Source organism: Saccopteryx bilineata, chromosome 1, assembly GCF_036850765.1.
Source record: "Saccopteryx bilineata isolate mSacBil1 chromosome 1, mSacBil1_pri_phased_curated, whole genome shotgun sequence".
Taxonomy (NCBI): Eukaryota; Metazoa; Chordata; class Mammalia; order Chiroptera; family Emballonuridae; genus Saccopteryx; species Saccopteryx bilineata.
In genome coordinates, this window is record NC_089490.1 from 118,287,693 (window position 1) to 118,310,527 (window position 22,835).

Consider the following 22,835-nt stretch of genomic DNA (forward strand, 5'->3'; position numbering starts at 1 on the left):
GGGTGAAACAAGCCAACTTAATTGTCACTAAAGGGTAAAAAATTTTAAATCAAGAGTTCTGACTAGAAAGGAATTATATGGTTTTGATAATAGAAGGTATAAGGTATAGAAATACTTTTGAAAGAAAAAGAAAAAAGTAAATTTTTATGAAAGCCAGTTATTTCTGGATAAGAAAGTTTATGAAATCTGAGGGTTTATGTAAGTTGTAGAAGGTTTGTGCAGGTTGTAGGAGGTTTATACAGAGAAAAAAATTTGAACAGTCAGAAAACTGGTTTTTGAAGAATGTTCAATTAGTCACCCTAGCAAACAATCCTCTACTCTCCCCACTTATTGGGGCAGCTCTTTTCTCCACCCTGACCATCTGGAACTCAGAAACAGAAATAGAAACAAAACAGACCCCTTGTTCTTCTATTCTCTATTCACCTCTCAGCCTATATCACCCAATCAAAGGCTTTCTACTCATGTGGGACCAACACCTATAAATATTTTCTTACTAATTGGACAGAAACCTGTACCCTAATCTATCTTACCCCAAATATCAACCTAATCTCACCCCATGAGCTTCTACCAGTTCCTAGTACACTACCCGTCAATCTAAGGACCAAACAAGCTATACATGTAATTCCTCTTGTTGTTGCTTTAATAATTTCTATAAAAATAGGTCTAGGGTCAGGGGGATTGGCCACTACCCTGTCTTATTCTCACTCTCTCTCTTTCTGAAGCCCAGCGAATTTGTAAAAAACCAAGTCATGGAATTAGTGTTTTTTCACAAACTGGATGTCTTGACTATTGCTTTTCATTGGTTCACTCACTCTCTTATTTATTTTTCTAACTCTTGGACCCTACCTCTTACGTTTGTTCACTAGTTTCTTACAGAACTGCATGCAGACATTTGCCAATCAGAAAATTGGAAAAATCTACCTAACCCTACACACCAACCCTGAAACCTGCCCTCATGAAACAGAAAAATCTGGAACCTTATAAATACACCCCTGCCCAACAAGAAGCCATCACTGCAGCTCTCTACCCCTCACTGAGAGTAATCCTTAAAGAGGCCATAACCCCTCACCACCCCTACTCATCAGGAAGAAATTACAGAAAATAATGACCTTCCTCCCTTTTCCCTTGAGGCCTCTCTAGGAACCACTTTCTTTCCTTTTTTAAATATATCAAATAGTCAGGAATCTTAGGTTTCATTTCTTTAACCCTTCCAGTAAGTCTCCTTTCAGGGCTTGCAGCAGATGACCAACCGCAAAGGAATGTCTGATGTCACAAGCCGAAAAGTCCTGGCAAACTTCCATAAAAGACAATTCTTGGTCCAGCAGCCAGTGGGCTAATGCCTCACAACCCTTTCTACCCCCCTCTCCAAAATCCTTAAAAAGTCTGGTCCCAGGCTGTGCCTGGCATGACTCTCACATGCGAGTCAGCCTGGCAGGGTTCCTTTCTTCTTTTCAATAAAGCCTGGTACTCTGGTCTTTTCGGACTCAGATGGATTCTAACAAGGATAAGATAATGCACTTTGTGGCTTTTGAAGGTAATTGTAAGAAGAGCACATATTCAGTATTTGTTAGTGTGCTTACCATATAAATAGGTTAAAAAGTTATTTCTGGTTTTAACCCTTTTCATGGGCCAGGCTCTAAATTTAAATGATTCTAGTTAAGGATGGAGGCAGAAGTTTCTCTTGAGCCACAGAGTCTCAGTTGCCTCAGCTCACAATAATCTGCATACCACTGGGGCACATCTTTAAGAGGCTCTTTCAGAACCCCTAAAATAATTTGTGACAAAATAGGAATTATCTGTGTAGCAAACTTTTAGGCTCAAGGGTGAGAAAGTGATGGTCTGCTTTTTAGAGATTAAAAATTCAACATTAAACTACTATTTTTCTTCATTAAATAAATGAAACTGTGACAAAGTTATATTATTTCATTGTTCCCTCTGAATGAGTAACTCTAATACAAAAAGAAAAAAGTAACATGTTTATTACACATGACAAAATCACTGAAATGAAAATTAAGTTTGAGAGTCAAAGAAATTTGTTCATAGGAATGAAGCACTTTGGCTTATATATGATAAAATTGTACTCTCACTAGTAAAATAAGAACATTCTCATGTAAATTTTTTCATGGGAAAAGTCTTTTGAGAAATATTTTTCTGATACTAGTAAAGAGACTGGGCCCTGGCTGGTTGGCTCAGTGGTAGAGCGTTGGCCTGGCATGCAGAAGTCCCGGGTTTGATTCCCAGCCAGGGCACACAGGAGAAGTGCCCATCTGCTTCTCCACCCCTCCCCCTCTTCTTCCTCTCTGTCTCTCTCTTCCCCTCCCGCAGCGAGGCTCCATTGGAGCAGAGATGGCCCGGGCGCTGGGGATGGCTCCTTGGCCTCTGCCCCAGGCGCTAGAGTGACTCTGGTCACAACAGAGTGACGCCCCGGAGGGGCAGAGCATTGCCCCCTGGTGGGCAGAGCATCACCCCCTGGTGGGCGTGCCGGGTGGATCCCGGTCGGGTGCATGTGGGAGTCTGTCTGACTGTCTTTCCCCATTTCCAGCTTCAGAAAAAAAATTAAATAAATAAATAAATAAATAAATAAATAAATAAATAAATAAATAAATAAAAGAGACTGACCAGTAAAAGAGGTAGCTCATCAAACTAAAAATTGTTCCAAAGAATTTCAGCAATAGAAATATATTCTTGGTATTTTCATCAGAAGTTGCACTCAATGGCCATTCTATAGCATTTCTTCTCCTCAGTGGTTATTCTGAATGGTTCACAAAGCAGTGAAAAACTTTTGCCTTTTTTTTAGTCATATATTAATAGAAATGTGAGTTTAAAAAATTATAATATTTCATCTGAGAAAATAGAAATCTGCCCTAGATGCTAAACTTGATGTGGAAGATCAGAGCTCCAGGATTCAACTCAATTTTCTGAGACTGATAAACTCAAGTATCACACACATAGCGAAGAAAACCTGTTAGTAGCAGTTGTTTCTAATGATAAGCAAGTTAAGATACTTATATCATATAAAAAGGTGCATATTTTATAAATCAGATAAACGTAAGTTGGAATTTTGGTTGCTACTTTCTGGATGATGTCACCTTTGGTGTATATTTCATCTCTTGGTCTTTCTTATCTATTGTTAAAATAATTGTACTATTTTCCTCTAAGGATGAAAAGATTAATAGAAGGAATTGTGTGCAGTGCCTGCCAAAGGATATATACTCCCTCTGGGCAGAAATCTAATTTCTCTCCTTCACATCTATGTCCCAGCACAGAGAACAGTGCCTAGCAGGGAGTTAGAAACATTTATCAAGGCTGCCTGGAGGTTTCCCCAAGGAAATTTAAGAACTGAATCTTTCCAACTACTGCTATGGACTTGTAATATAGGATATTCCAAAGCATAATCCTGCTGATGCCGCAATTATACAAAATAAACCAGAGTTGCCACTTGGATAAAACAGATCTTCATAGAAGCCTAAAACCTACTGCTCTCAGGCCACTGGTACCAAATTGAGTCATATATGATAGCATTGTTTGATTTGACCTATTATTCTGCCACTGTAGAGATGGGAGATGGATTTAGGTGGAAATCTGTCCTAAAACTATATGGGATTATCATAAATGTCTATCCTCCATCGCCAGTCTACTTACTATTTAGCTGTGCAGCAGTGTATGAATAAAGCATGAACATAGTTGAGATTTTGCGAGGGTGAATATATCAGAACTTAAGACTTATGGTACATAAGCCTGTCTTCATAAGAAGCGAGTACATGTTGTCACACAAGAACTTTCCACCTTAACACATAAAATATGTTCAGTAACTATTTGTTGAATGAATGAATGATTGAATGAATGGTAGGGTTGCTATAAGTCATGAATAATAGTGTACCTCTCTTATTATTGTCTTCATATCTTCATCTATAAGAAAGAAATGTTGTATACTGTACTATATATCCATGAATACAAAGAACATATTTAGAAATAATGAACACTGAGGAAATGAATAATCAGAGTCATTTTAATTTTCTTAGCAAATTCTGACCTAGGTTGGTGTATAATAATGGGAAAAATTGAAATTTATTCAAAAAAGTGTAAACAGACAAGATAAATGGGCTTGAAGTTTTATAAAATTGAGGGGACAATTACTAAACATTGAATACATCGTTAACATTGAGAACATGGCAGATTAATTGTAAGGGAAGCATTGCAACTTTGCTAGAAGCCTACTTAGAAAAGTAGTACTTAATTACAGTTAACATCAATTTCTCTTAGAAAATTTTAGTAATTGAAGAATAGAAAGAAACTTAGATAGACATCATACTTTTAAAAGTGAAAAATTATAAGCATTCCCATTAAATTTAGGGAAAAAATGTCTACTATATTAATACTAAAGCTATATTTAAGATTTGTTACACTGTTATTTTTCATTTGATTAAGATGAGTACAATAATCCCAGAGAATTTAACAAAAAAAAAATTTGGAATACAAGAGTTCAATAAAGTAAATGGCTATGAAGTAAATATTCAAGACTCAGTAGTGAAAAAAAATTGAAGGGGAAACATTATATGATCACCTTAATAGATGCAGAAAATGCAGTTAATAAAATTTAGATTCACTCATTTTGGAAAACCTCTCTAGAAACAGAAAGGAATATCCTTAATCTGTAGCTAAAAACCCTACAGAAATCATTATACTTAATAGCAAAACATTGAAAGTGTTTCTTTTGTAATTAGGAAGAAACTTTATTGTCATCACTTCTATTTAAGATTGAGTGGATATTTAGCAGTACTGAGGGTGAAAAAAAAACCTTCTAACATTATTTGCAGATTACATGACTGTGTCCATACAAATTTCAAAAGAATATACAGATATAAGTTAGAATTAATGAGTTAAAATTTTATTTATTATTATTATTTATTATCAGATACTAGTTCAAATAAACTTTTAAAATTGAAGAAATTTTCTGGAAAATCAAGAGACAAACTTATGTATTGAAAGACATATTACCTAGAATAACCAAATGGAAACATATTCTTGAAAAACTATTAAACTTCAAAGAAAAATAAACTTTCTTTCAAAATTTAGGCAAAAAGAGGAAGTCCTTTTTAAAGGAACAAAGTTCAGTATGTCATCAGAGTATTGGATAGTCATGCTTTACTCTGTAAAGAAATAAAATAATATTTTTATGGTGCTCAAAAATGAAAATATGAGCCAAAAATGTTGTAGTTAGCCAAATTGACTTTCAAATGTAAACAACACAAACTATACTGTTCACAAAAATTAAGGGATATTTCAAAATAAAAATGAAAGTATAAAATATCTCCTAATTTTGTGAGCCGTATATTTATCAACACCTTAAAACTCAAAAACTTATTTCCTTGAGCATTCCTGAGGAATTGATGACAATTAGCTTTAGATAGTGAAAATGACCAGGAGATGCGGACATCAGGATTGCTAGTGGTCTAAGATGTAATGATAGAAGAGAGACTGCCTAGTAGTATGTGTAGCATAAATACCACTGTACGATGTAGAGACACTAGCTCTATAAAAAATAAAAGTGGAATGGGAAGCACATATAAAAAGTAGAAAAAGAAAAGTAGAATAATCACATTGTTTGTTTTATAGTATTAACTGGGATACAAAGGACAGCACTGAAAATTACATACTGGAGAAGAGGTATAGAGGGAACAAAGCATGTTATATAAAGATAATTGTTTTACCATCAGAATGCAGTTGCAAATCTTCTTAAATACAAAATAATAATAATAATAATAATAAACTTTTAAGAAGCAGACACACATCAAAACAAACTAACAAAAAAAAGTGAAAAAATTTCATATAAAATGCTTGTATTTTAGATATAGTATGCAACTTTTTTGTAAGATAGTTGAAAGTGGGACACAAATACATACAAAAATAAAAACTAAAAAATAAATTAATAAAAGTTAAACTGTAATTTTAAAAATGTTTAAATATAAGGAGAGGGAAGGAGTAACAAAGAGTACAGGGCTAGATGCTGAGTTTCTTGAAATACACCTTTTTTTGTAGATTTAACTTTTGGAGTTATGTAAATGTTTTAAATTATTATAAACTGAAATTAAATTTTAAAATATCATTCCTAAAAATAGAAAATAAATCTCAAATAAATAAACTACAATATTATAAATACAGTTTTATATTTTACCCCAAGAGTTTATTTTTTACTTGCTAACAACTCAAGATGTGAACTTGGAAGTTTATAAAAATAAATTTTAATAGCTTGGCTCCAAATAAACATCTTTGGTTCTTGACTTTTTTCTCCATATCTAACACAAAGGAAAAATCTTAAGTGAATGAAGTCAATTCAAGGGATGTGACTTATTTTCTTTTTCAATTCTCTAGGAAAATAAAGGAAAGTCTGGAGTGTTTCCCTGTTAAACTGAATAACTTGATCCACACACTTGTACTAATGACAGCCATAAGCCCTGCCAAACCCACTTCACAGAATTCCTCCCAGCAATCCTGTTTGCTGAGTGCAACCAGGTCAACTCAAAGAGGACAATTTTAAGGTTCAGCAAGAAAGCTAGTACTGTAAATTTTATGTCTGTCATCTTGACTTAAAAATCACTCGACTTCATCTCAGGCTCCCCTTCACAATGCTGCACATCCTTTCTTAAACCGTGATTTTTGTTTTTGCTACGCAAATGAAAAATCAGTTACTGTTTGAGCAGAAATGCCACTAAAGAGGATGTTCTAAGGAGAAATCTTAACTACCAGAGCTATTAGAAGAACGAGAAGAGAACCATCAAAGAGAACACATCCTGCCTGTGGTAGACTATAAATCAAGAGCTAATTAAAGTGTCCACAGGAAAAGCAGAAATTAGACAGTCTGTTCCCAGCACATAAGATTACGATATCATTATATACTGTATTTACATGTAATTTTGCCATTACACATTGCATCTCAACTTTTGTCATTTTCTTGCACAGAGGTTCTTGCCTTGTTGAGTTACATGAAATTAGATTTTAGAAAGTATTACCAGTTGATATTGCTGTCTTCTGATTTTTGTCTGTCTCTTTTCTGCAGCTATATCTAATCCAGGTGACATATAGTAACAGCAAAACAAGCCTGACAGAAAAGTCATTTGAAAAGTTTTCAAAACTTCACAACCAACTTCAGAAGCAGTTTGCATCACTGACTCTCCCAGAGTAAGGCACTGTCCTCCATTACTGTTTGCCTCTAGTACTTGTCTTTGGACGTAAGGGAAAATTGTGGTTAAGGGGTTTTTCATTAGTGAGTAACCCAGAATTCTGACACCACTGCCATTCAGCCTATCCTAGCGGAGAGTTTGTATTACTCTGAGTGAAAAACCTTATGTCTAACAAAATAGAACAAGGTTTTCAATTTTCTGTTTGCTTCCAGCTATTGATTTTGTAGACAGAAAAATTGGGACCCAATTACCTCTTTCATCAGTTATTAGGAAAATTGTTTAATTTGCCTCTTTTTAATCTTTCTTGATTTTTCTATAAAAGAAATTAATTGGAAAAGTCAGAACTAAATGGAATAGATAGAACTATAATAAGTAACTGCAATATAAAGTTATGATATATTTATTTGCTGTTCTTGAAAAAATAAAAATTTTAATATGGTAGAATTTTATGCAGTAAATTTATTATATGATATTTTAATATAGTAAAATTTATTAAAATCAATTCACTTTGTGTCATTAATTTTTTATTTTGATTTGCACTCTCTAAATTGAATTTGTTGTTATGCTCATTTTGATGCAATCTTAAAAACCATTGCTTTCATTCATTTCATTTCATTTATTGGAAAAATATTAAATGTAAACAAACTAAAAATATAATGAAAATAACTTCTGTTCAAACAAACTTTATAAAAATTTATCAGTTAGAACTAGCCATACTTAAGTCATAGATTTCAGTTTATATCAAAGGTGTATCTTGAGTTTAAAAAGGTGAACTCTCAGAAATTATGATATTGGCACTTAGGTAAACCAAATGTCATTTTACTTACCCTGGGATTTTTAAGTAAATGGTCCTCTAACAATGTGAATGTTCACTTCTGACTTGACTTACTTTGTACATATGAATTTTTACTAGGCTTTCCGGGTTTAATCTGTTTTCAAAATATAAAGCTAAGCAAAGATATCGATGGATAAGGGAGATGTGCTCAATGGTGACTGAGTCGTTTACATTCTTGAAAAACTATACCTGCAGATGACACAGAAAATTTGAAATATAGATGCTTTAAATGTCAGAAAGTCAACAAAATTAGAGTAAGAGCACATTCAAGACACTGGGAAGAAAAGAATATCATTGTGGGAACTTTTAAAAGGAACATCAGCTTGCCTGGCCTGTGGTGGTGCAGTGGATAAAGCCTTCAACCTGGAATGCTGAGGTCGCCTGTTCGAAACCCTGGGCTTGCCTGGTCAAGGCACATATGGGAGTTGATGCTTCCTGCTCCTCCCCCCTTCTCTCTCTCTCTCTCTCTCTCTCTCTCTCTCTCTCTCTCATTCTCTCCTCACTAAAATGAATAAAAATGTAACATCAGCTTTAAAAATTACCCCTTTCTCCCAAAAATATCAGATAGAATAACTGAAAAAGAAGAGATTTTGGCAAGGAAAAAAAAGTGAAATTGATTGCACATATTGAATTCAATATTAGTGGTTGCCATTATAACCCTACTAAGAAATTATTTAAAAGTACAAGTTATTTTGTGTTAAAGAGTTGTCCTTTTTGGTTTTAAAAACTTCTCTATCTCCGATACGTGTTAGTATAATTTGCAAAACCTTAAAAGTGCTAATAATCTGTCTCTATATGCTTCTTCTTGATTTTCAGCTTTAGTTGGAATTTTGCTCTGCTCAACAACTACTGCTTGGTAATGATACCTAAACTGATTTAAAAAAAAAAAAACATAGTTAACTATTTCCAATTCAAGAACTTTTAACTAACAGAAGACCTGGCTTTGAAAGGAAACTCAAAACTTAATGAGGACAAGCAATTTGATAAAGTAAAATCCATTCAAAATATTTGCGCCTTACTATTTTATCTCATAGGTTGTGTCTGCACCTGTCAAATGTGGATGAGAATGACAAACCACAGTCAATTACATTTGACATGAAATAAGCACAATAAATAGATGTTCAATTCTAAAAAAGAAATATTCAAGCAATGGGTGGAGGGGAGGAACATTTAGTCCTATGTGCCCTTAACAATATTTGCATGCTAACCGTCCCAAAGGAACTAAGGCTTAGACAAGATTTCTTCTGACAAATTATTAAATTTATTGAGAAGTCCTAGAAAGTTAAGTAAACCTGATCTGGAAAGTATGATAGGAAAGTTAAATCATGAAGAATAAAGTTCAAATCACTTATAGAAAATAACAGTGGTTTTCACATTGGGCTATTTGTACTGCTGGGGACCTTGCAAGAGTAAACAGGTTTGGAAATCTCCCTCCAAAGTAATGGTCTTCTTTAAAATTAACCTGCTTGAGAAGGGCTGATTTTCTTTCCCTCTTCTACTTTCACCAATCATCCAAAATCTTATTTTAGTACATTGTCCAGGGGAGTTAAAAAAAATTTTTTCTGAAGATCAAATAAAGGGCAAATCAAAACACTGGTGTTGGTGGTGAGAAAATGCATTACTTTAATAACCAGATATCAAATCTGTTTGCAAGCCTGGTGTGGTCTGAACAAAATTAAGGGAAGAAATTATGTTACCATCAGATAAAGGAGTATAAAAAAATATTTTTTATTTTACTTTTAAAAATATTTCACTGTGATAAGAACACTTAAAATGAGATCTACATTCTTAAGAAATTTTGACCATGGGAGCAATGTTGTATACAAATAGATCTCTAGTTTACTTTTCTTGCTTAACTGACATTTTATGCCTACTGATTAAGTAGCTCCTCATTTTCCCCTGTGCCAAGCCCCTCGAAACTGCCATTCCATTTTTTGATTTTATGAATTTGTGATTATTTATGAATTTATATAAGTGGAATTATGCAGTATTTTCTTCCCTGTGGCTCACTTATTTCACTTAGCATAATATCCTCAGAGTTCATCGATGTTGTCACATATTGCAGAATTTTCTACTTTTTAAAGATTGAATAATATTTTATTGCATGTATATACATGCAATGTATATACACATTTTCTTTATCCATTAATCTGTCAATAGACATTTAAGTTGTTTCCACAATTTAGCTATTATGAAAAGTACTACAATAAACGTAAAAAGGCTAAAATCTCTTGGAGATCTTGATTTCATTGTTATAATCAGCATATAACTCTAAAGCAGTTCAAATAATAGAATGGTATTACTATAGCTGAATTGATCAGTTCTCATGTACTTCTTTATACACAAGATTTTTTTAGTATATTCATCTATAAAAACATCAACAAAGGAATAGAATTGATGTTGAACTTCATTTTGTTCCAGTAATAAAGGAAAATTTTTCCACGCCTATACAAGTTATTTAAAATCAGCCCAATCCATGTATTTATCAAATGCATTTCTATGTTTTGATTTTTTGTTTATGGTACTAGTGTTTATAACTGAATTAGGACATTTTTAATATCTTAAGGTTTAAGACTGCAACTGACCTTTAACAAATTAAATAATTATTTAAATACACAAACATGCTGTTTTGGACTTCCCTCACATTCCAACAAGAAGCAGTGGATGGGCTGGTCGGCAGTTGTCACTTACTTCCCTGTGTTCCCCGAAGTTTTACTATCCTCTATTCTCCTCGCCTCAGGAAAGGTCTTTATCGAAGCAGCAGAATTAGAAAGGAAAGACTGCAATCAGAGGAAGCTGCTAGATAGTTTCCAAAATGATATATTTAATCCAAAAAAGGTGTTGGCAAATGTTTACTATTAGCAGGCCATTCCAATCAATAAATGGTCGTAACCCTATCTTACCTATGGAGATACAGCCTCAGGTAGTGGGGAGGAAATTCTGCAAGTCACACTCCAGGGACAAGTGATGTTTTGTTTCAAAAGACCCAGACCAGATGGAAGCATATGTCACTTGGAAAATAGTTTAATTTAGTTAGTTTAGTAATGTCTCTAGTGAACTCAGAAGAAACAGTGCAATCTGACCTTTTTGAAAAATTATGAATCATTAACTTCAGAAAACATTTATTAAGCCCCAACATTTATTTAAGGGGCAAGATGTGTGGTCTGCCATAATTACAGTACAAAGGAACATACCTATTAATTTAGTGTGCTAAATTAAATTAAACTAAATTAGTATTAATATTAGTCATAGTTAAAATAGGATACCATGTTAATGAAACTTTCAGGATTAATCATGTGTTCTTATGGTTGTTTTTTTTAAATGTTTTCATTGGCTTTTCCAGCTGAGGCAGCTATTACTTCACAGGCAATCTTAAAATGAAGAGACCAACTTTCAAACTAATTAATGTACACTTTTTTTCTTTTAAAATAGGTTTCCTCATTGGTGGCACTTACCTTTACTAATTCAGATTACAAGAGATTCAGAGACCTAAATCATTACATGGACCAGATATTAACTAGATCTTATGAGGTTGCAAACATATGTTATAATGCACTTTTATACTGCATAAAATGCCAACTATTACTGGAACTATTTTATTATACTTTATGAGCATATCGTTATCCTACAGTCATTCAAAAAACATGCATGTCTAATATATAGAAAATCTCTGGACCAGAAACTGTAACAGCAGAAAAGTTATGGCAGTTTGTCCTCAATTAACTTGAAGTCACATGTGATAAGTGGACTATTGTGCTGCTTGGTGCCCTAACATGTTTGAAAATAAGAATTACTTCTGACAGGATGATAAGGTTTCAGGGAGAGAACATCTGAGCTGTGTCTTTAACAGCAAGTAGTACTAAAAGAGTTGGCCTAGAGAAGTGTTTTGAGTGGAATCAGACAACATAGGAAAGGTCATGAGTGAGGAACAAAAAGTAATTATATTAGAGTCTATTGTTGCTATGACAAATTACCACAAACTTGGTAGCGTAAATCAACACATAATTATTATCTTTTAATTCTTAAAGAATTGAAGGTCCAAAATGATTTATGAGAAAGACTGGTTCTTTCTGCAGACCCTAAAAAAACATTCATTTCCTTGGTGTTTCAGCTTCTAGAGACTGCCTCATTCCTTGACTGTGCTCTTTCCAGCGATGGCACGTTCTGACCTCTGCTTCTGTCATCACATCTGCTTTAACTCTAACTCTGACCCTCTTTGTCATAATTCAGGATAACCTCACTCTTTCAAGATTGTTAGTTTAATTTTAACTTCAAAATGCTTTTTGCCATGTAAGGTAGCATATTCACAGGTTCTGCGGATTAGGATGTGGACATCTTTGGGGCCATTAGTCTATCACAGAGATATAGGGAACAGTGCAGAGATACATTCAGCAGGATCTCAGCATTCTCATGAGGAATCTTGAAAAGAATGTTAAAACCAACAAGGAGGACAAGCTAAGTCTTAGCGAGTAGTGAATAACTAACCGTAAGAAAAATAACCAGGGGTAATTCTGGACCTCATTATTGGACTTAGATCATGTTCTTTTAATTTCTTAGCATTTTCAATTGTAAAATACAACATGTATCTGGAAACATCTATGAAAGAGTGTTGGCGAGTTCAAGAACTATAACTGGGAACACCCATGTGACAGTGTAGTAGTTTCAGAACAGCTGTGAAAATGCTTCACCACTTTCCCATCAATGAGAGTAGCATATCACCCTCATTTTGAACCCAGAAGGGCCTCTGTGATTTCCTCATTAAATAGATTTTGGTAGAATGATGCTGCATAGCTCCTAAGTTTTACAAAGGTTATACAGCTCTGTCAATTTCTCTTGCGATATTCACTAAGGGAGCCTTCAGTGGCCATATGGGAAACTGAGCTACCCCGTGTCTGCCACATAGAGAAACAAGAGAGATCAAATAGGAAGGTGTCCAAGAAACACAGCTGTTCTGGGGCCCAGCTAGGGTCGCAGCCTGCAGCAAGCATCAGTATCAAAGGCTTTTGAGTGAATAACTCCAGCCATAACAGCCAAGTGACTACCACATTGGAAACACCAAACAGAAACAACCTCAGTGAGCCTAGTCAAACCCAAGAACTGAGAAGCAGTGATAAAATGTTGCTTAAACCAATAATGCAGTGATAGCTGCCTGTATTTTCATTGTTGTATAGTAATCTATTATACGAATAATGGCAATTTATTTGTACATTTCTGTCACATACACATTTGGAATGTTTGCAAATTGGAGTTACTACAAATAATGCTGCTATGAACATTCTTTTACATGCTCATCTCCTAATGCACACATTAATCATATACCTAGGACTAGAATTTCTTGATTCTAGAATAGGCTTATTTTCAACATTTATAGGTTATGACCAATTTAGTCTCCCACTTGCAATGAATAAGTGTTCCAATTTTTTCACAACCTTGTCTACATGTGGTATTGTCAGTATTTTTAATTTAGGCCATGCTGGTGAGTGTGCCTCGCATTTTGTTTTTACTTTGTAATTTCCTAACAGCTAATGAAATTAAACGCCTTTTTATGTGCTGTTTGGTTATTTGTTGAAGTGCCAGTTCATGTCTCTTGCCCTTTGTCTATTAAATTATTTGATATTCTTTTATTTATAGTATTTCTTCATTTATTACAGATAGAAGTCTTTTGTTAGTTAAATATGTTGTAACAATCTTATCCTACTCTGTACTTATGCCTTCATTCTCTTTATTATGTCTTCGGGTGAACAGAAACTCATTATTTTAATATAGTAAAGTGAATTAGTTTTTCACATGTCATTAGAAGAAACATATCCTACCTCTGTTTCATAAGTGCAGCTCCTATATTTTTTTCCTAGAAGACTTTTTCTTTCACATATTAATCTACAATCTATCTGAAATAGACTTCATTGCATGGTGTGAAGTAAAAATCACCTCATTTTTTTCCATGTAGATTTTGAACTGTTTTAAAACTATTAAAGACTTTCTCTTTCCTATCGTTCTGCAGTGCCATATTTGTAATAATTAACATTTACTGAAGTATGTGTCTACTTCAGAGCTGTATATTCTATACCAGTGATCTTTTTGTCTACCTTTGTGCCAACAATCTTAATTACTGCAGCTTTATAGTAAGTCTTGATAACTAGCAGAGTAATTCTTCTTATTTTATCCTTATTCTTATGTACAATAGTTAACATTTGACTCTTCTTAAACTTTCATATTTCCATATAAATTTTAAAATTATCTTGCAAACTTTATGCAAACATCAACTGGAATTTTAGTTGAAGTTTCATCTCAATATCTTCCAACCCATTATAATGTACCAATTTAAAGCTTTAAAATTTTTTCTCAATATGTTTATTGCTCTGTGTACATCTTAAAAATATTTTTTATACTAGATGTCTTACAGTACCTATTTAATAGTTTTTCTATTTTTTCAACAGTATTTAGATACCACTGATTTTGTATATTGACATTTTACCCAACAACCTTACTAACTTTCCTTTTAATTCTAATAATTTATCTGCATTTTTTTTCATTTTTTATTTACAATCATATTGTCTACAAATAACAAGTCTTGTTTTTTCCTTCCCATATTTATATAGTCTATTTCTTTTTCTTGCTCTTTGGGTGTCCAATATACATTAAACTGAAGAGGTGGCAGTAGACATGCTTGTGTTATTCCACCATATAATATTTAGAAGTACCAGTTATTTTGACATTAAGCATGTAAGGATTTGTAGGTACCCTTTGTTATTTTAAGAAAATTTCCTTCTATGCCTAGGTTGCCAACAGTTTTTACAACAAAGAAATTTGAGTTTATCAAATGTTTTTTTCTGAATCTATTGGGCTGATCAGTGATCATCCAATAACCAGTAGGTTTCTTCCTTTATTCTGTTAATGTGATAAATTACATTGATAGATAAACTAATTTTATTTTTTTTATTTTTCTTCTTTTTTTATTATTAATTTAAATGGGGTGACATTGATAAATCAGGGTACATATGTTCAGAGAAAACATCTCCAGGTTATTTTGACATTTGATTATGTTGCATACCCATCACCCAAAGTCAAATTGTCCTTCGTCACCTTCTATTTGGTTTTCTTTGTGCCCTTCCCTTTCCCCTCCCCTCACCCTATCCCTCTCCTTCTTCTCACCCCCCCCAGTAACCACCACACTCTTGTCCGTGTCTTTGAGTCTCATTTTTATGTCCCATCTATGTATAGAATCATATAGTTCTTAGTTTTTTCTGATTTACTTATTTCACTCAGTATAATGTAATCAAGATCCCACCATTTTGTTGTAAATGATCCGATGTCATCATTTCTTATGGCTGAGTAGTATTCCATAGTGTATATGTGCCACATCTTTATCCAGTCATCTATTAAAGGGCTTTTTGGTTGTTTCCATGTCTTGGCCACTGTGAACAATGCTGCAATGAACATGGGGCTGCATGTGTCTTTATGTACCAATGTTTTTGAGTTTTGGGGGTATATACCCAGTAGAGGGATTGCTGGGTCATATGGTAGCTTTATTTTTAATTTTTTGAGGAACCACCATACCTTCTTCCATAATGGTTGTACTACTTTACATTCCCACCAACAGTGTATGAGGGTTTCTTTTTCTCCACAGCCTCTCCAACATTTGTTATTACCTGTCTTGTTGATAATAGCTAATCTAACAGGTGTGAGATGGTTTCTCGTTGTAGTTTTGATTTGCATTTCTCTAATAGCTAGTGAAGATGAGCATCTTTTTATATATCTGTTGGCCATTTGTATTTCTTCCTGGGAGAAGTGTCTGTTCATGTCCTCCTCCCATTTTTTTTTTAATAAATTTTTATTAATGGTAATGGGATGACATTAATAAATCAGGGTACATATATTCAAAGAAAACATGTCTAGGTTATTTTGTCATTAAATTATGTTGCATACCCCTCGCCCAAAGTCAGATTGTCCTCCGCCACCCTCTATCTAGTTCTCTGTGCCCCTCCCCCTCCCCTAACTCTCTCCCTCCCTCCCTCCCTCCCATGTCCTCCCTCCCCCCACCCCTGGTAACCACCACACTCTTGTCCATGTCTCTTAGTCTCGTTTTTATGTTCCACCAATGTATGGAATCATGTAGTTCTTATTTTTTTCTGATTTACTTATTTCACTCCTTATAATGTAGATAAACTAATTTTAAATAAAATTTCATTACTAAGAATAAATTCCACATGGTTGTAACGTATTATCCTTTTATGTATTACTGTGCATGATTTAACACTTCCAAATTTAGCACTTGATTTCAACTTTGGTATGACAGAGATGGCTTGAAGTTTTTCTGCATTATAATGTCCTTACCAGGAATTAGAGTAAAAAATATGCTGGCCTCATAATACTATTAGTTGCAAAGAAGTCTTACTTTTTTCCCCTACTCTGAGGAAGAGTTTGTATAATTGGTTTTCTATCTTTAATTTGTAAAGCCATGTAGGTCTGGCGATTTATTTATTTAAGAGTTATAGGACAATATATATTTTATTTATTTTGGTATATATTTTATTTATTTTGGAGGGGATGTTTATAGTTCTCTAGGAATTTTTGCTACTTTATTAGCATAAAGTCATTCACAGTATTCTCTCATACTTTTTTTTTTTTTTTTTTTTTTTTTTAGTAAGAGAAGGAGAAACAAAGACAGACACCTGCATGCATCTCGACTGGGATCTACCTGGCAAGCCCACCAGGGGGCGATGCTTTGCCTATCTGGGGCCATTGCTCCCTTGCAACAAGAGCTGTTTTTTAGCTCCTGAGGTAGAGGCCATGGAGCCATCCTCAGCTCCTGGGGCCAATTCACTCCAGTCCATCTATGGCTGCAGGAAGACAGGAGGAGAAAGAGAGAGAGAAAGAAAGAGAGAGAGAGAGAGAGAGAGAAGGGGATGGGAGGAGAAGCAGATGGGTGCTTCTCCTGTGTACCCTGACTGGTAATCAAACCTGGAACATCCACACACTGGGCCGACACTACTGCTGAGCCAACCAGCCAGGGCCTCTCATAATCTTTTTAACATTTGTAGGATCTGAAGAACTGCTCACTCTTTCATTTTTTACATATGACATTTCCTGCTCAGTCTTATCAGAAGATTATGAATTGTACTAAACTTTGCAAAGAATGAAATGTGGGAGTTATTCACCCTCTCAATTATATTATTTTTCTATTTCATTTTTTATCTTTATTATTTTCTTTCTCCTGCTTTCTTTGGTTATAGTTTGCTCTTCTATTTATAACATCCTCAAATCATTACTTAACTTGGTCTCCAATATAGTAGACGTACAATATCTTATTATAGCATTGATTTTTAGTAAGTATGGACTCAAGAACATTGTGCTCCAGTGTTATTTCTTGATTGGTAGGTTATCAGCTGGAGATGCTGTTCTGTATCAAAGGCAAGTACCTGAGCACTTAAAGAGGTATATTTAACTCTATTCTGTGTGAGGAAGATAAGGCATCCCAGACAGTATGGCATGTAAGTTGTTATTAAAGGGCAAATAGAAGTTAGTAAGTAGAAACTGAGGGAAGTTGTATTAGACAAGGGTACTGTAAGGACAAGCATCCATTATGGTTACATGTGTCCCTTTTGTTCCGCAGCTTGTGTTCATTCAATTTTTACCCATGTACAGCACAGTTACAAACTCATCAATACTAAGTAAATATTTTAAATAAAAATAACAGAATCACTATCTTATATTAACTTATGGGATTTATATTTTTTTTAAGTCTAAGGGATTGGAAGTTTGCATATGAAAAGTATTTAGTAATGGTCTCATTGAGTCTTATATCTTACCACTTTTTCTTTTAAAGAAATAAGCTCATGCTTTTAAAACACACATTTTATTTATGTTTTATGCATGAACTACTACACTAATAAGTGATGTTTTAAAATTTGCAAAAAAAACCCCAGAAAATTTGAAAAAAACTTAGATAATGTTACAAAATAAATACTAATATAATTTTGGTACTTTCCCTCATTTCAGTGTCTAGTCCCCTACATAAACCCCATGACAGAGACTTCCAACTGGATAAAATCAGTCTTGAGAATCTTGCTGGACGCTAGTCCAAGGCTGGACTCGACTGGTTACCTAAGAGCATTCGCTAGCTATGCTCATAAAGGATGATCAGGGCAACTTAATTTATTTTATTGAGTTTCAAGTTCATTTTGCATATTCAAGAATACAAAATGTTGATACCTTAACATTATTTACTAATTCTGAAGTTCTCTGAAGGTCGTGTCCATTCACTTATTCTATAGTCAGGGGCCACGTGAGCCTGGCAGTTGTCAGGAAGGAAGAACTGAGGGGACGGTTTATGGGACTGCCATTGATGCACGCTACAGGCTTGCCAGACTGATCAGACTAAGGCTATTTTCAAAACTCTGCTCTATCAGGAAAATTAACAAAATATCTAGTAAACATTAGAGTGTCAGGCTTTGGCCTATTGAGGCAAAAGCAAGTAAGTGCAAAGTGTGAGAGGCTTCTGACTTCTGGTCCTAGTGTCAATGGATGAATATCGAGACCTACCTGGGAATGGCAGCAGGCCGTCAGGGGGAACTCCTCCATGTGTCTGCCCACAAGATGGATGCATAGAGAAGTGTTAGCAGATTCCTCTTATGAGAGGGAAAGCAAAGGAGTCAGGTATATACAGGTAGGGAAGACTTGCAAATGGGGCAATTTAGCACAATGAGGCTTCATGAATACTGTTGCCCCTTACAGTCATTGCTGCACAGGACAGGTGAACAAAACCACCAAATATGTTGTTTAATTTTCATCACATTTCACATCTGCCAACAGGCCCCAAGAAGAGATTATTTTGTTTTATGTTGTTTTAACTCTATTGGTCAGTAGTTAGTGAGGAGCCACTGAGCCATTTCACACGCAGGTGTTGTAAAGTACCAAAGGCTACAGAATTAATATTAATATTTTAGGAGGCTTGGAGACTATTTTATTAATTTGGGTTAAGGTGTGCAGAGAAATTGTGAGAATAGTCTCTGTACTGTGTGATTGGCATAACCAGGATGGCCCTTGGCATTGTATTGTAAATGCAAGGGGAGGAAAACATGGATTCCCAGACATTCCACCACACCTGTGGGGAAAGGGGTGAATGGCTAGCCAGATGCAGGAAGAGAAAAGCCAAAATAAACCTTTTCTTATAGCAATGAGCCATTTGCAGCCATTTGTCCCCACGGAAACTACCTCTCCTATGTAAATGCATGTGGTTAATATGTCTGACTCTGGACAGAGAGATGGTGAATGAAGACTAGAAAATATAGGAAGGCCTTTTAATATGTAAAGAGATACCTTTCTACCATTGTGTTGATTTGTAAATTTTGTTTTCTCCAAAATGATGTATGGCTTGCAAATTGAACATGGTCCTATCATGTTAAAGGACATATGACTATAACCAATAGTGGTAAAGGGCTCCTAACTACAATTTTTGCTTCTGTGCTTCCCACTTACAAAACTATAAAAACTAGGTAGAACAAAGGGCCAGCGTGCTCCCCCTCAGATTTCTGTAGGAGCTGCTGCTGCTTGGCCAAGCTAGACAATAAAGCTTTGATGTGTAAACGACGGACCTGTTCCTGTCTTTCATGTTTTGGGTCCCTCTGAATTTGGCTTAACAGTTAGGAAAAGGAAGGCTAAAGAAATTATAGGCATGACACTGTTGTTATCTTAGATGAATTAAGGTCTAAGATTTGAGTGGACAAAAATAGAGGAAAAGAAATAAGAAAAGGCAATTTATATCATCAGACATGAGATAGTACTAGGAAATTGCAGGTCCTAGAAATGTTCCATGTGGGAGTGTCTTAGTCATCTTCTGGTGTGGACACCCAGGGAGGGAGTCCCATTGGCCCCATAAATGCTTCCTAAGAAAGAAAGCTGATATTATATAATACCCCACTAATTAATTTAATTGAAATTTGCACAATGAGTATTTAGAGTACAAAAAAGAAAAACTGTCTGAGATTTAAAACCTGCATCTCAATTATCAGCTGTTCTTTCTATACTATAAAATAAAGTAGTGCTGTATTAACAAAATTCAAATCAATGAAAATTAAATGTGTGCATATTTGCTTCTGTTTTAGAAAACTGCTGTCTCAGTCATTCAGCAAATGTTTACAGATTGATCACATTGCATATTCTCCAACCAGGGATACCAAGATAATACCTAGCGAACAATTGTTTCAGAATAACTTGCGGAGATTTTTAAAAGTATGCTCTGAGGCTTCATCCTGAGAGATGCTCGTCTATAGGGAGAGAGTGATAGCTAGGTATCTGTGTTGCTTTTAAGAACTCAAGTGATTCAGATACCCAGCCAAGTTTAGAAAATTCTACTCTAGCAAGTAGAAAGCTGCATCAGGCATGTATGCTGCCTTTATTAGATAAAGGTCTTTGTCACTATTCTATCTGTGTTGATATGTGTCAGTTGCTTCATGAAGATTTTAATGACTTCCCATGGTGGGTTTTCTTTTCCTTATTCCTGAGAAATTAGTCTGGATACAATTCTCACTGCACAATTATATGGGGATAGAACAATAATAATTTGACTGGGATGTCATTAGATGCTGATTAATATCAATAAGCAGAGAGACCTGAATAATAACCCATGTTCTCTGTGATACATAACATGGTCAGTTTTCAACAATCTTCAAATGGATTTATCACAGTGAAAGCTTTCTGTTTCTACATGTTGGTGGACTCATCCCTGATTCAATTTGTTATATTCAAGAAATGTTCTAAAGACATAGAGCAGCCTGTAAATCTCTGAGACCATCTCTCTCTCTCTCTCACTCACACACACATACACACACACACACACACAATCTATCAATAAAATAAAATAGACATAAATGAAGATCTCAATTACACATTATCCCAATAGCTCTTTTTTTTTCCCCATTTTTCCGAAGCTGGAAATGGGGAGGCAGTCAGACAGACTCCCACATGCGCCCGACCGGGATCCACCCGGCATGCCCACCAGGGGGTGATGCTCTGCCCCTCTGGGGTGTCACTCTGTTGCATCCAGAGCCATTCTAGCACCTGAGGCAGAGACCACAGAGCCATCCTCAGCACCCAGGCCATCTTTGCTCCAATGGAGCCTGGGGAAGGGAGGGGAAGGGAGAGACAGAGAGGAAGGAAAGGGGGAAGGGTGGAGAAGCAGATGGGCACTTCTCCTGTGTGCCCTGGCCAGGAATCAAACCTGGGACTCCTGCACGCCAGGCCGACACTCTACCACTGAGCCAACCGGCCAGGGCCCAATAGCTCTTCTAATGAGATTGTAAGCGTCAGTTTAGACGTAAACATCCTAGTCCCGTACTTACTCGGATTGTTTGTTTAGCCTTATTTTATTTTCTCATACTGATATCCACTTCTTTTTCTTTCCTTTCTACAAACAAATTATAGTTATAATAAAAAGAATTTCTTTTGCTTCTTTAAATTCTGTTCTGTTTTGGTGGAACTGTGCTGTGAACTGGATAAGATTTGTATAGAGAGCAATATAAACATATAATAGAAGCCATAGTAAATGATTGCAGTACATAAACAAATGTGTGTATTGAGCTTAGCTGAGATATACAACCATCAGTTGTTTTTTAGAAAATTTTAAGCCATATTTATTGTGATTTTTAGCTCTTCTCCTATAGTTGCAAATTTTAGAAGTCCCCTGAAATAAAAATGATATCACTTAGGGTTTAAGCAATGTTATGCTTATAAGGCAGAAATCAAATGTCAAAATAAGTGCAAATGGGTAAATTGTATATTAATAGTGCACATATGTTTCTTGTTCCCTGCTTGCTACACCCAGATGTTAATTACTACATTTGTCACTACACTGCTCTTTTCCTCTTTGGAGCTGGTTGAGATTATATTGCAGGCAGGATAAATGTGATATGTGTACCATCAGTAAAACCAAGAGGATTTCTCTGAGTCTAGTAAAATGCCGATGACATTTTAGAACTGGAATTGGAAAATATTCTTTAGAAGTTCTCTATTCTTCATAGTGTTGCTCTTCCATGTAACTCAAATATGAATATAATGGGTTGAACTACATTAAAGGCTGGACACTCTGACAAGCTACTTTATGAAAAACGCAATAAAATACAATTACTCTTCAACTTTGATTTAAAACTCTTATGAGAATTCATTTTTAAATTCATATTTTTATATATTTTATGGTGTTCGAGAGATAGATTTAGCTTATTGTTTTAACTCACTAAAACTAAATCTTGCAGCCAATTCTAGATGTTAGCTGGCCAGTTAATAAATGGAAATTCTTAATATATTATTTTAAAGAAAGAAAATAGTTTATCTCAGTGTTTTATTACATTACTTCTGATCTTTCCAAGTACGTTAACTCTCTGTAGTCTTTGAGAACAGGAATGTGTACATATGAAATAGTGAAAACACAGGTTTTCAACAACTTTGAATTAATCCACTCTCAAAAAAGTCAATCATTTTAAATTACAAATGGACATCAAAATTATAGCTAAACTACAGAACAATCATCATTCAGAACAGCATAAAAATCTAGCTGGCCTGACCAGGCAGTGGTGCAGTGGATAGAGTGTTGGACTGGGATACAGAGGACCCAGATTCTAAACCCTGAGGTAGCCGACTTGAGCACAGGCTCACCAGCTTGAGTGAGGGGTCACTGGTTTGAACATGGGGTCACAGGTTTTAGCATGGGATCATAGACATGACCCCATGGTTGCTGGCTTGAACCCAAAGGTCACTGGCTTGAAGCTCAAGGTCTCTGGCTTGAACCCAAGAAGAAAAGAATTAGGGCCAGTGTAAAAGTCTTA

The 22,835-nt window shown here is 35.0% G+C and overlaps 1 protein-coding gene across 1 annotated transcript in view; it reads left to right on the plus strand.

Annotated features, from left to right (window-relative positions):
* Window positions 1-22,835, plus strand: part of PIK3C2G (phosphatidylinositol-4-phosphate 3-kinase catalytic subunit type 2 gamma) — a 352,443-nt gene that overhangs the window by 281,400 nt on the left and 48,208 nt on the right. The window contains 5 exon segments of the mRNA XM_066252620.1: window positions 6,373-6,524; window positions 6,527-6,561; window positions 7,058-7,179; window positions 11,449-11,471; window positions 11,474-11,568. Coding sequence (XP_066108717.1) covers window positions 6,373-6,524; window positions 6,527-6,561; window positions 7,058-7,179; window positions 11,449-11,471; window positions 11,474-11,568 — 427 coding nt within the window.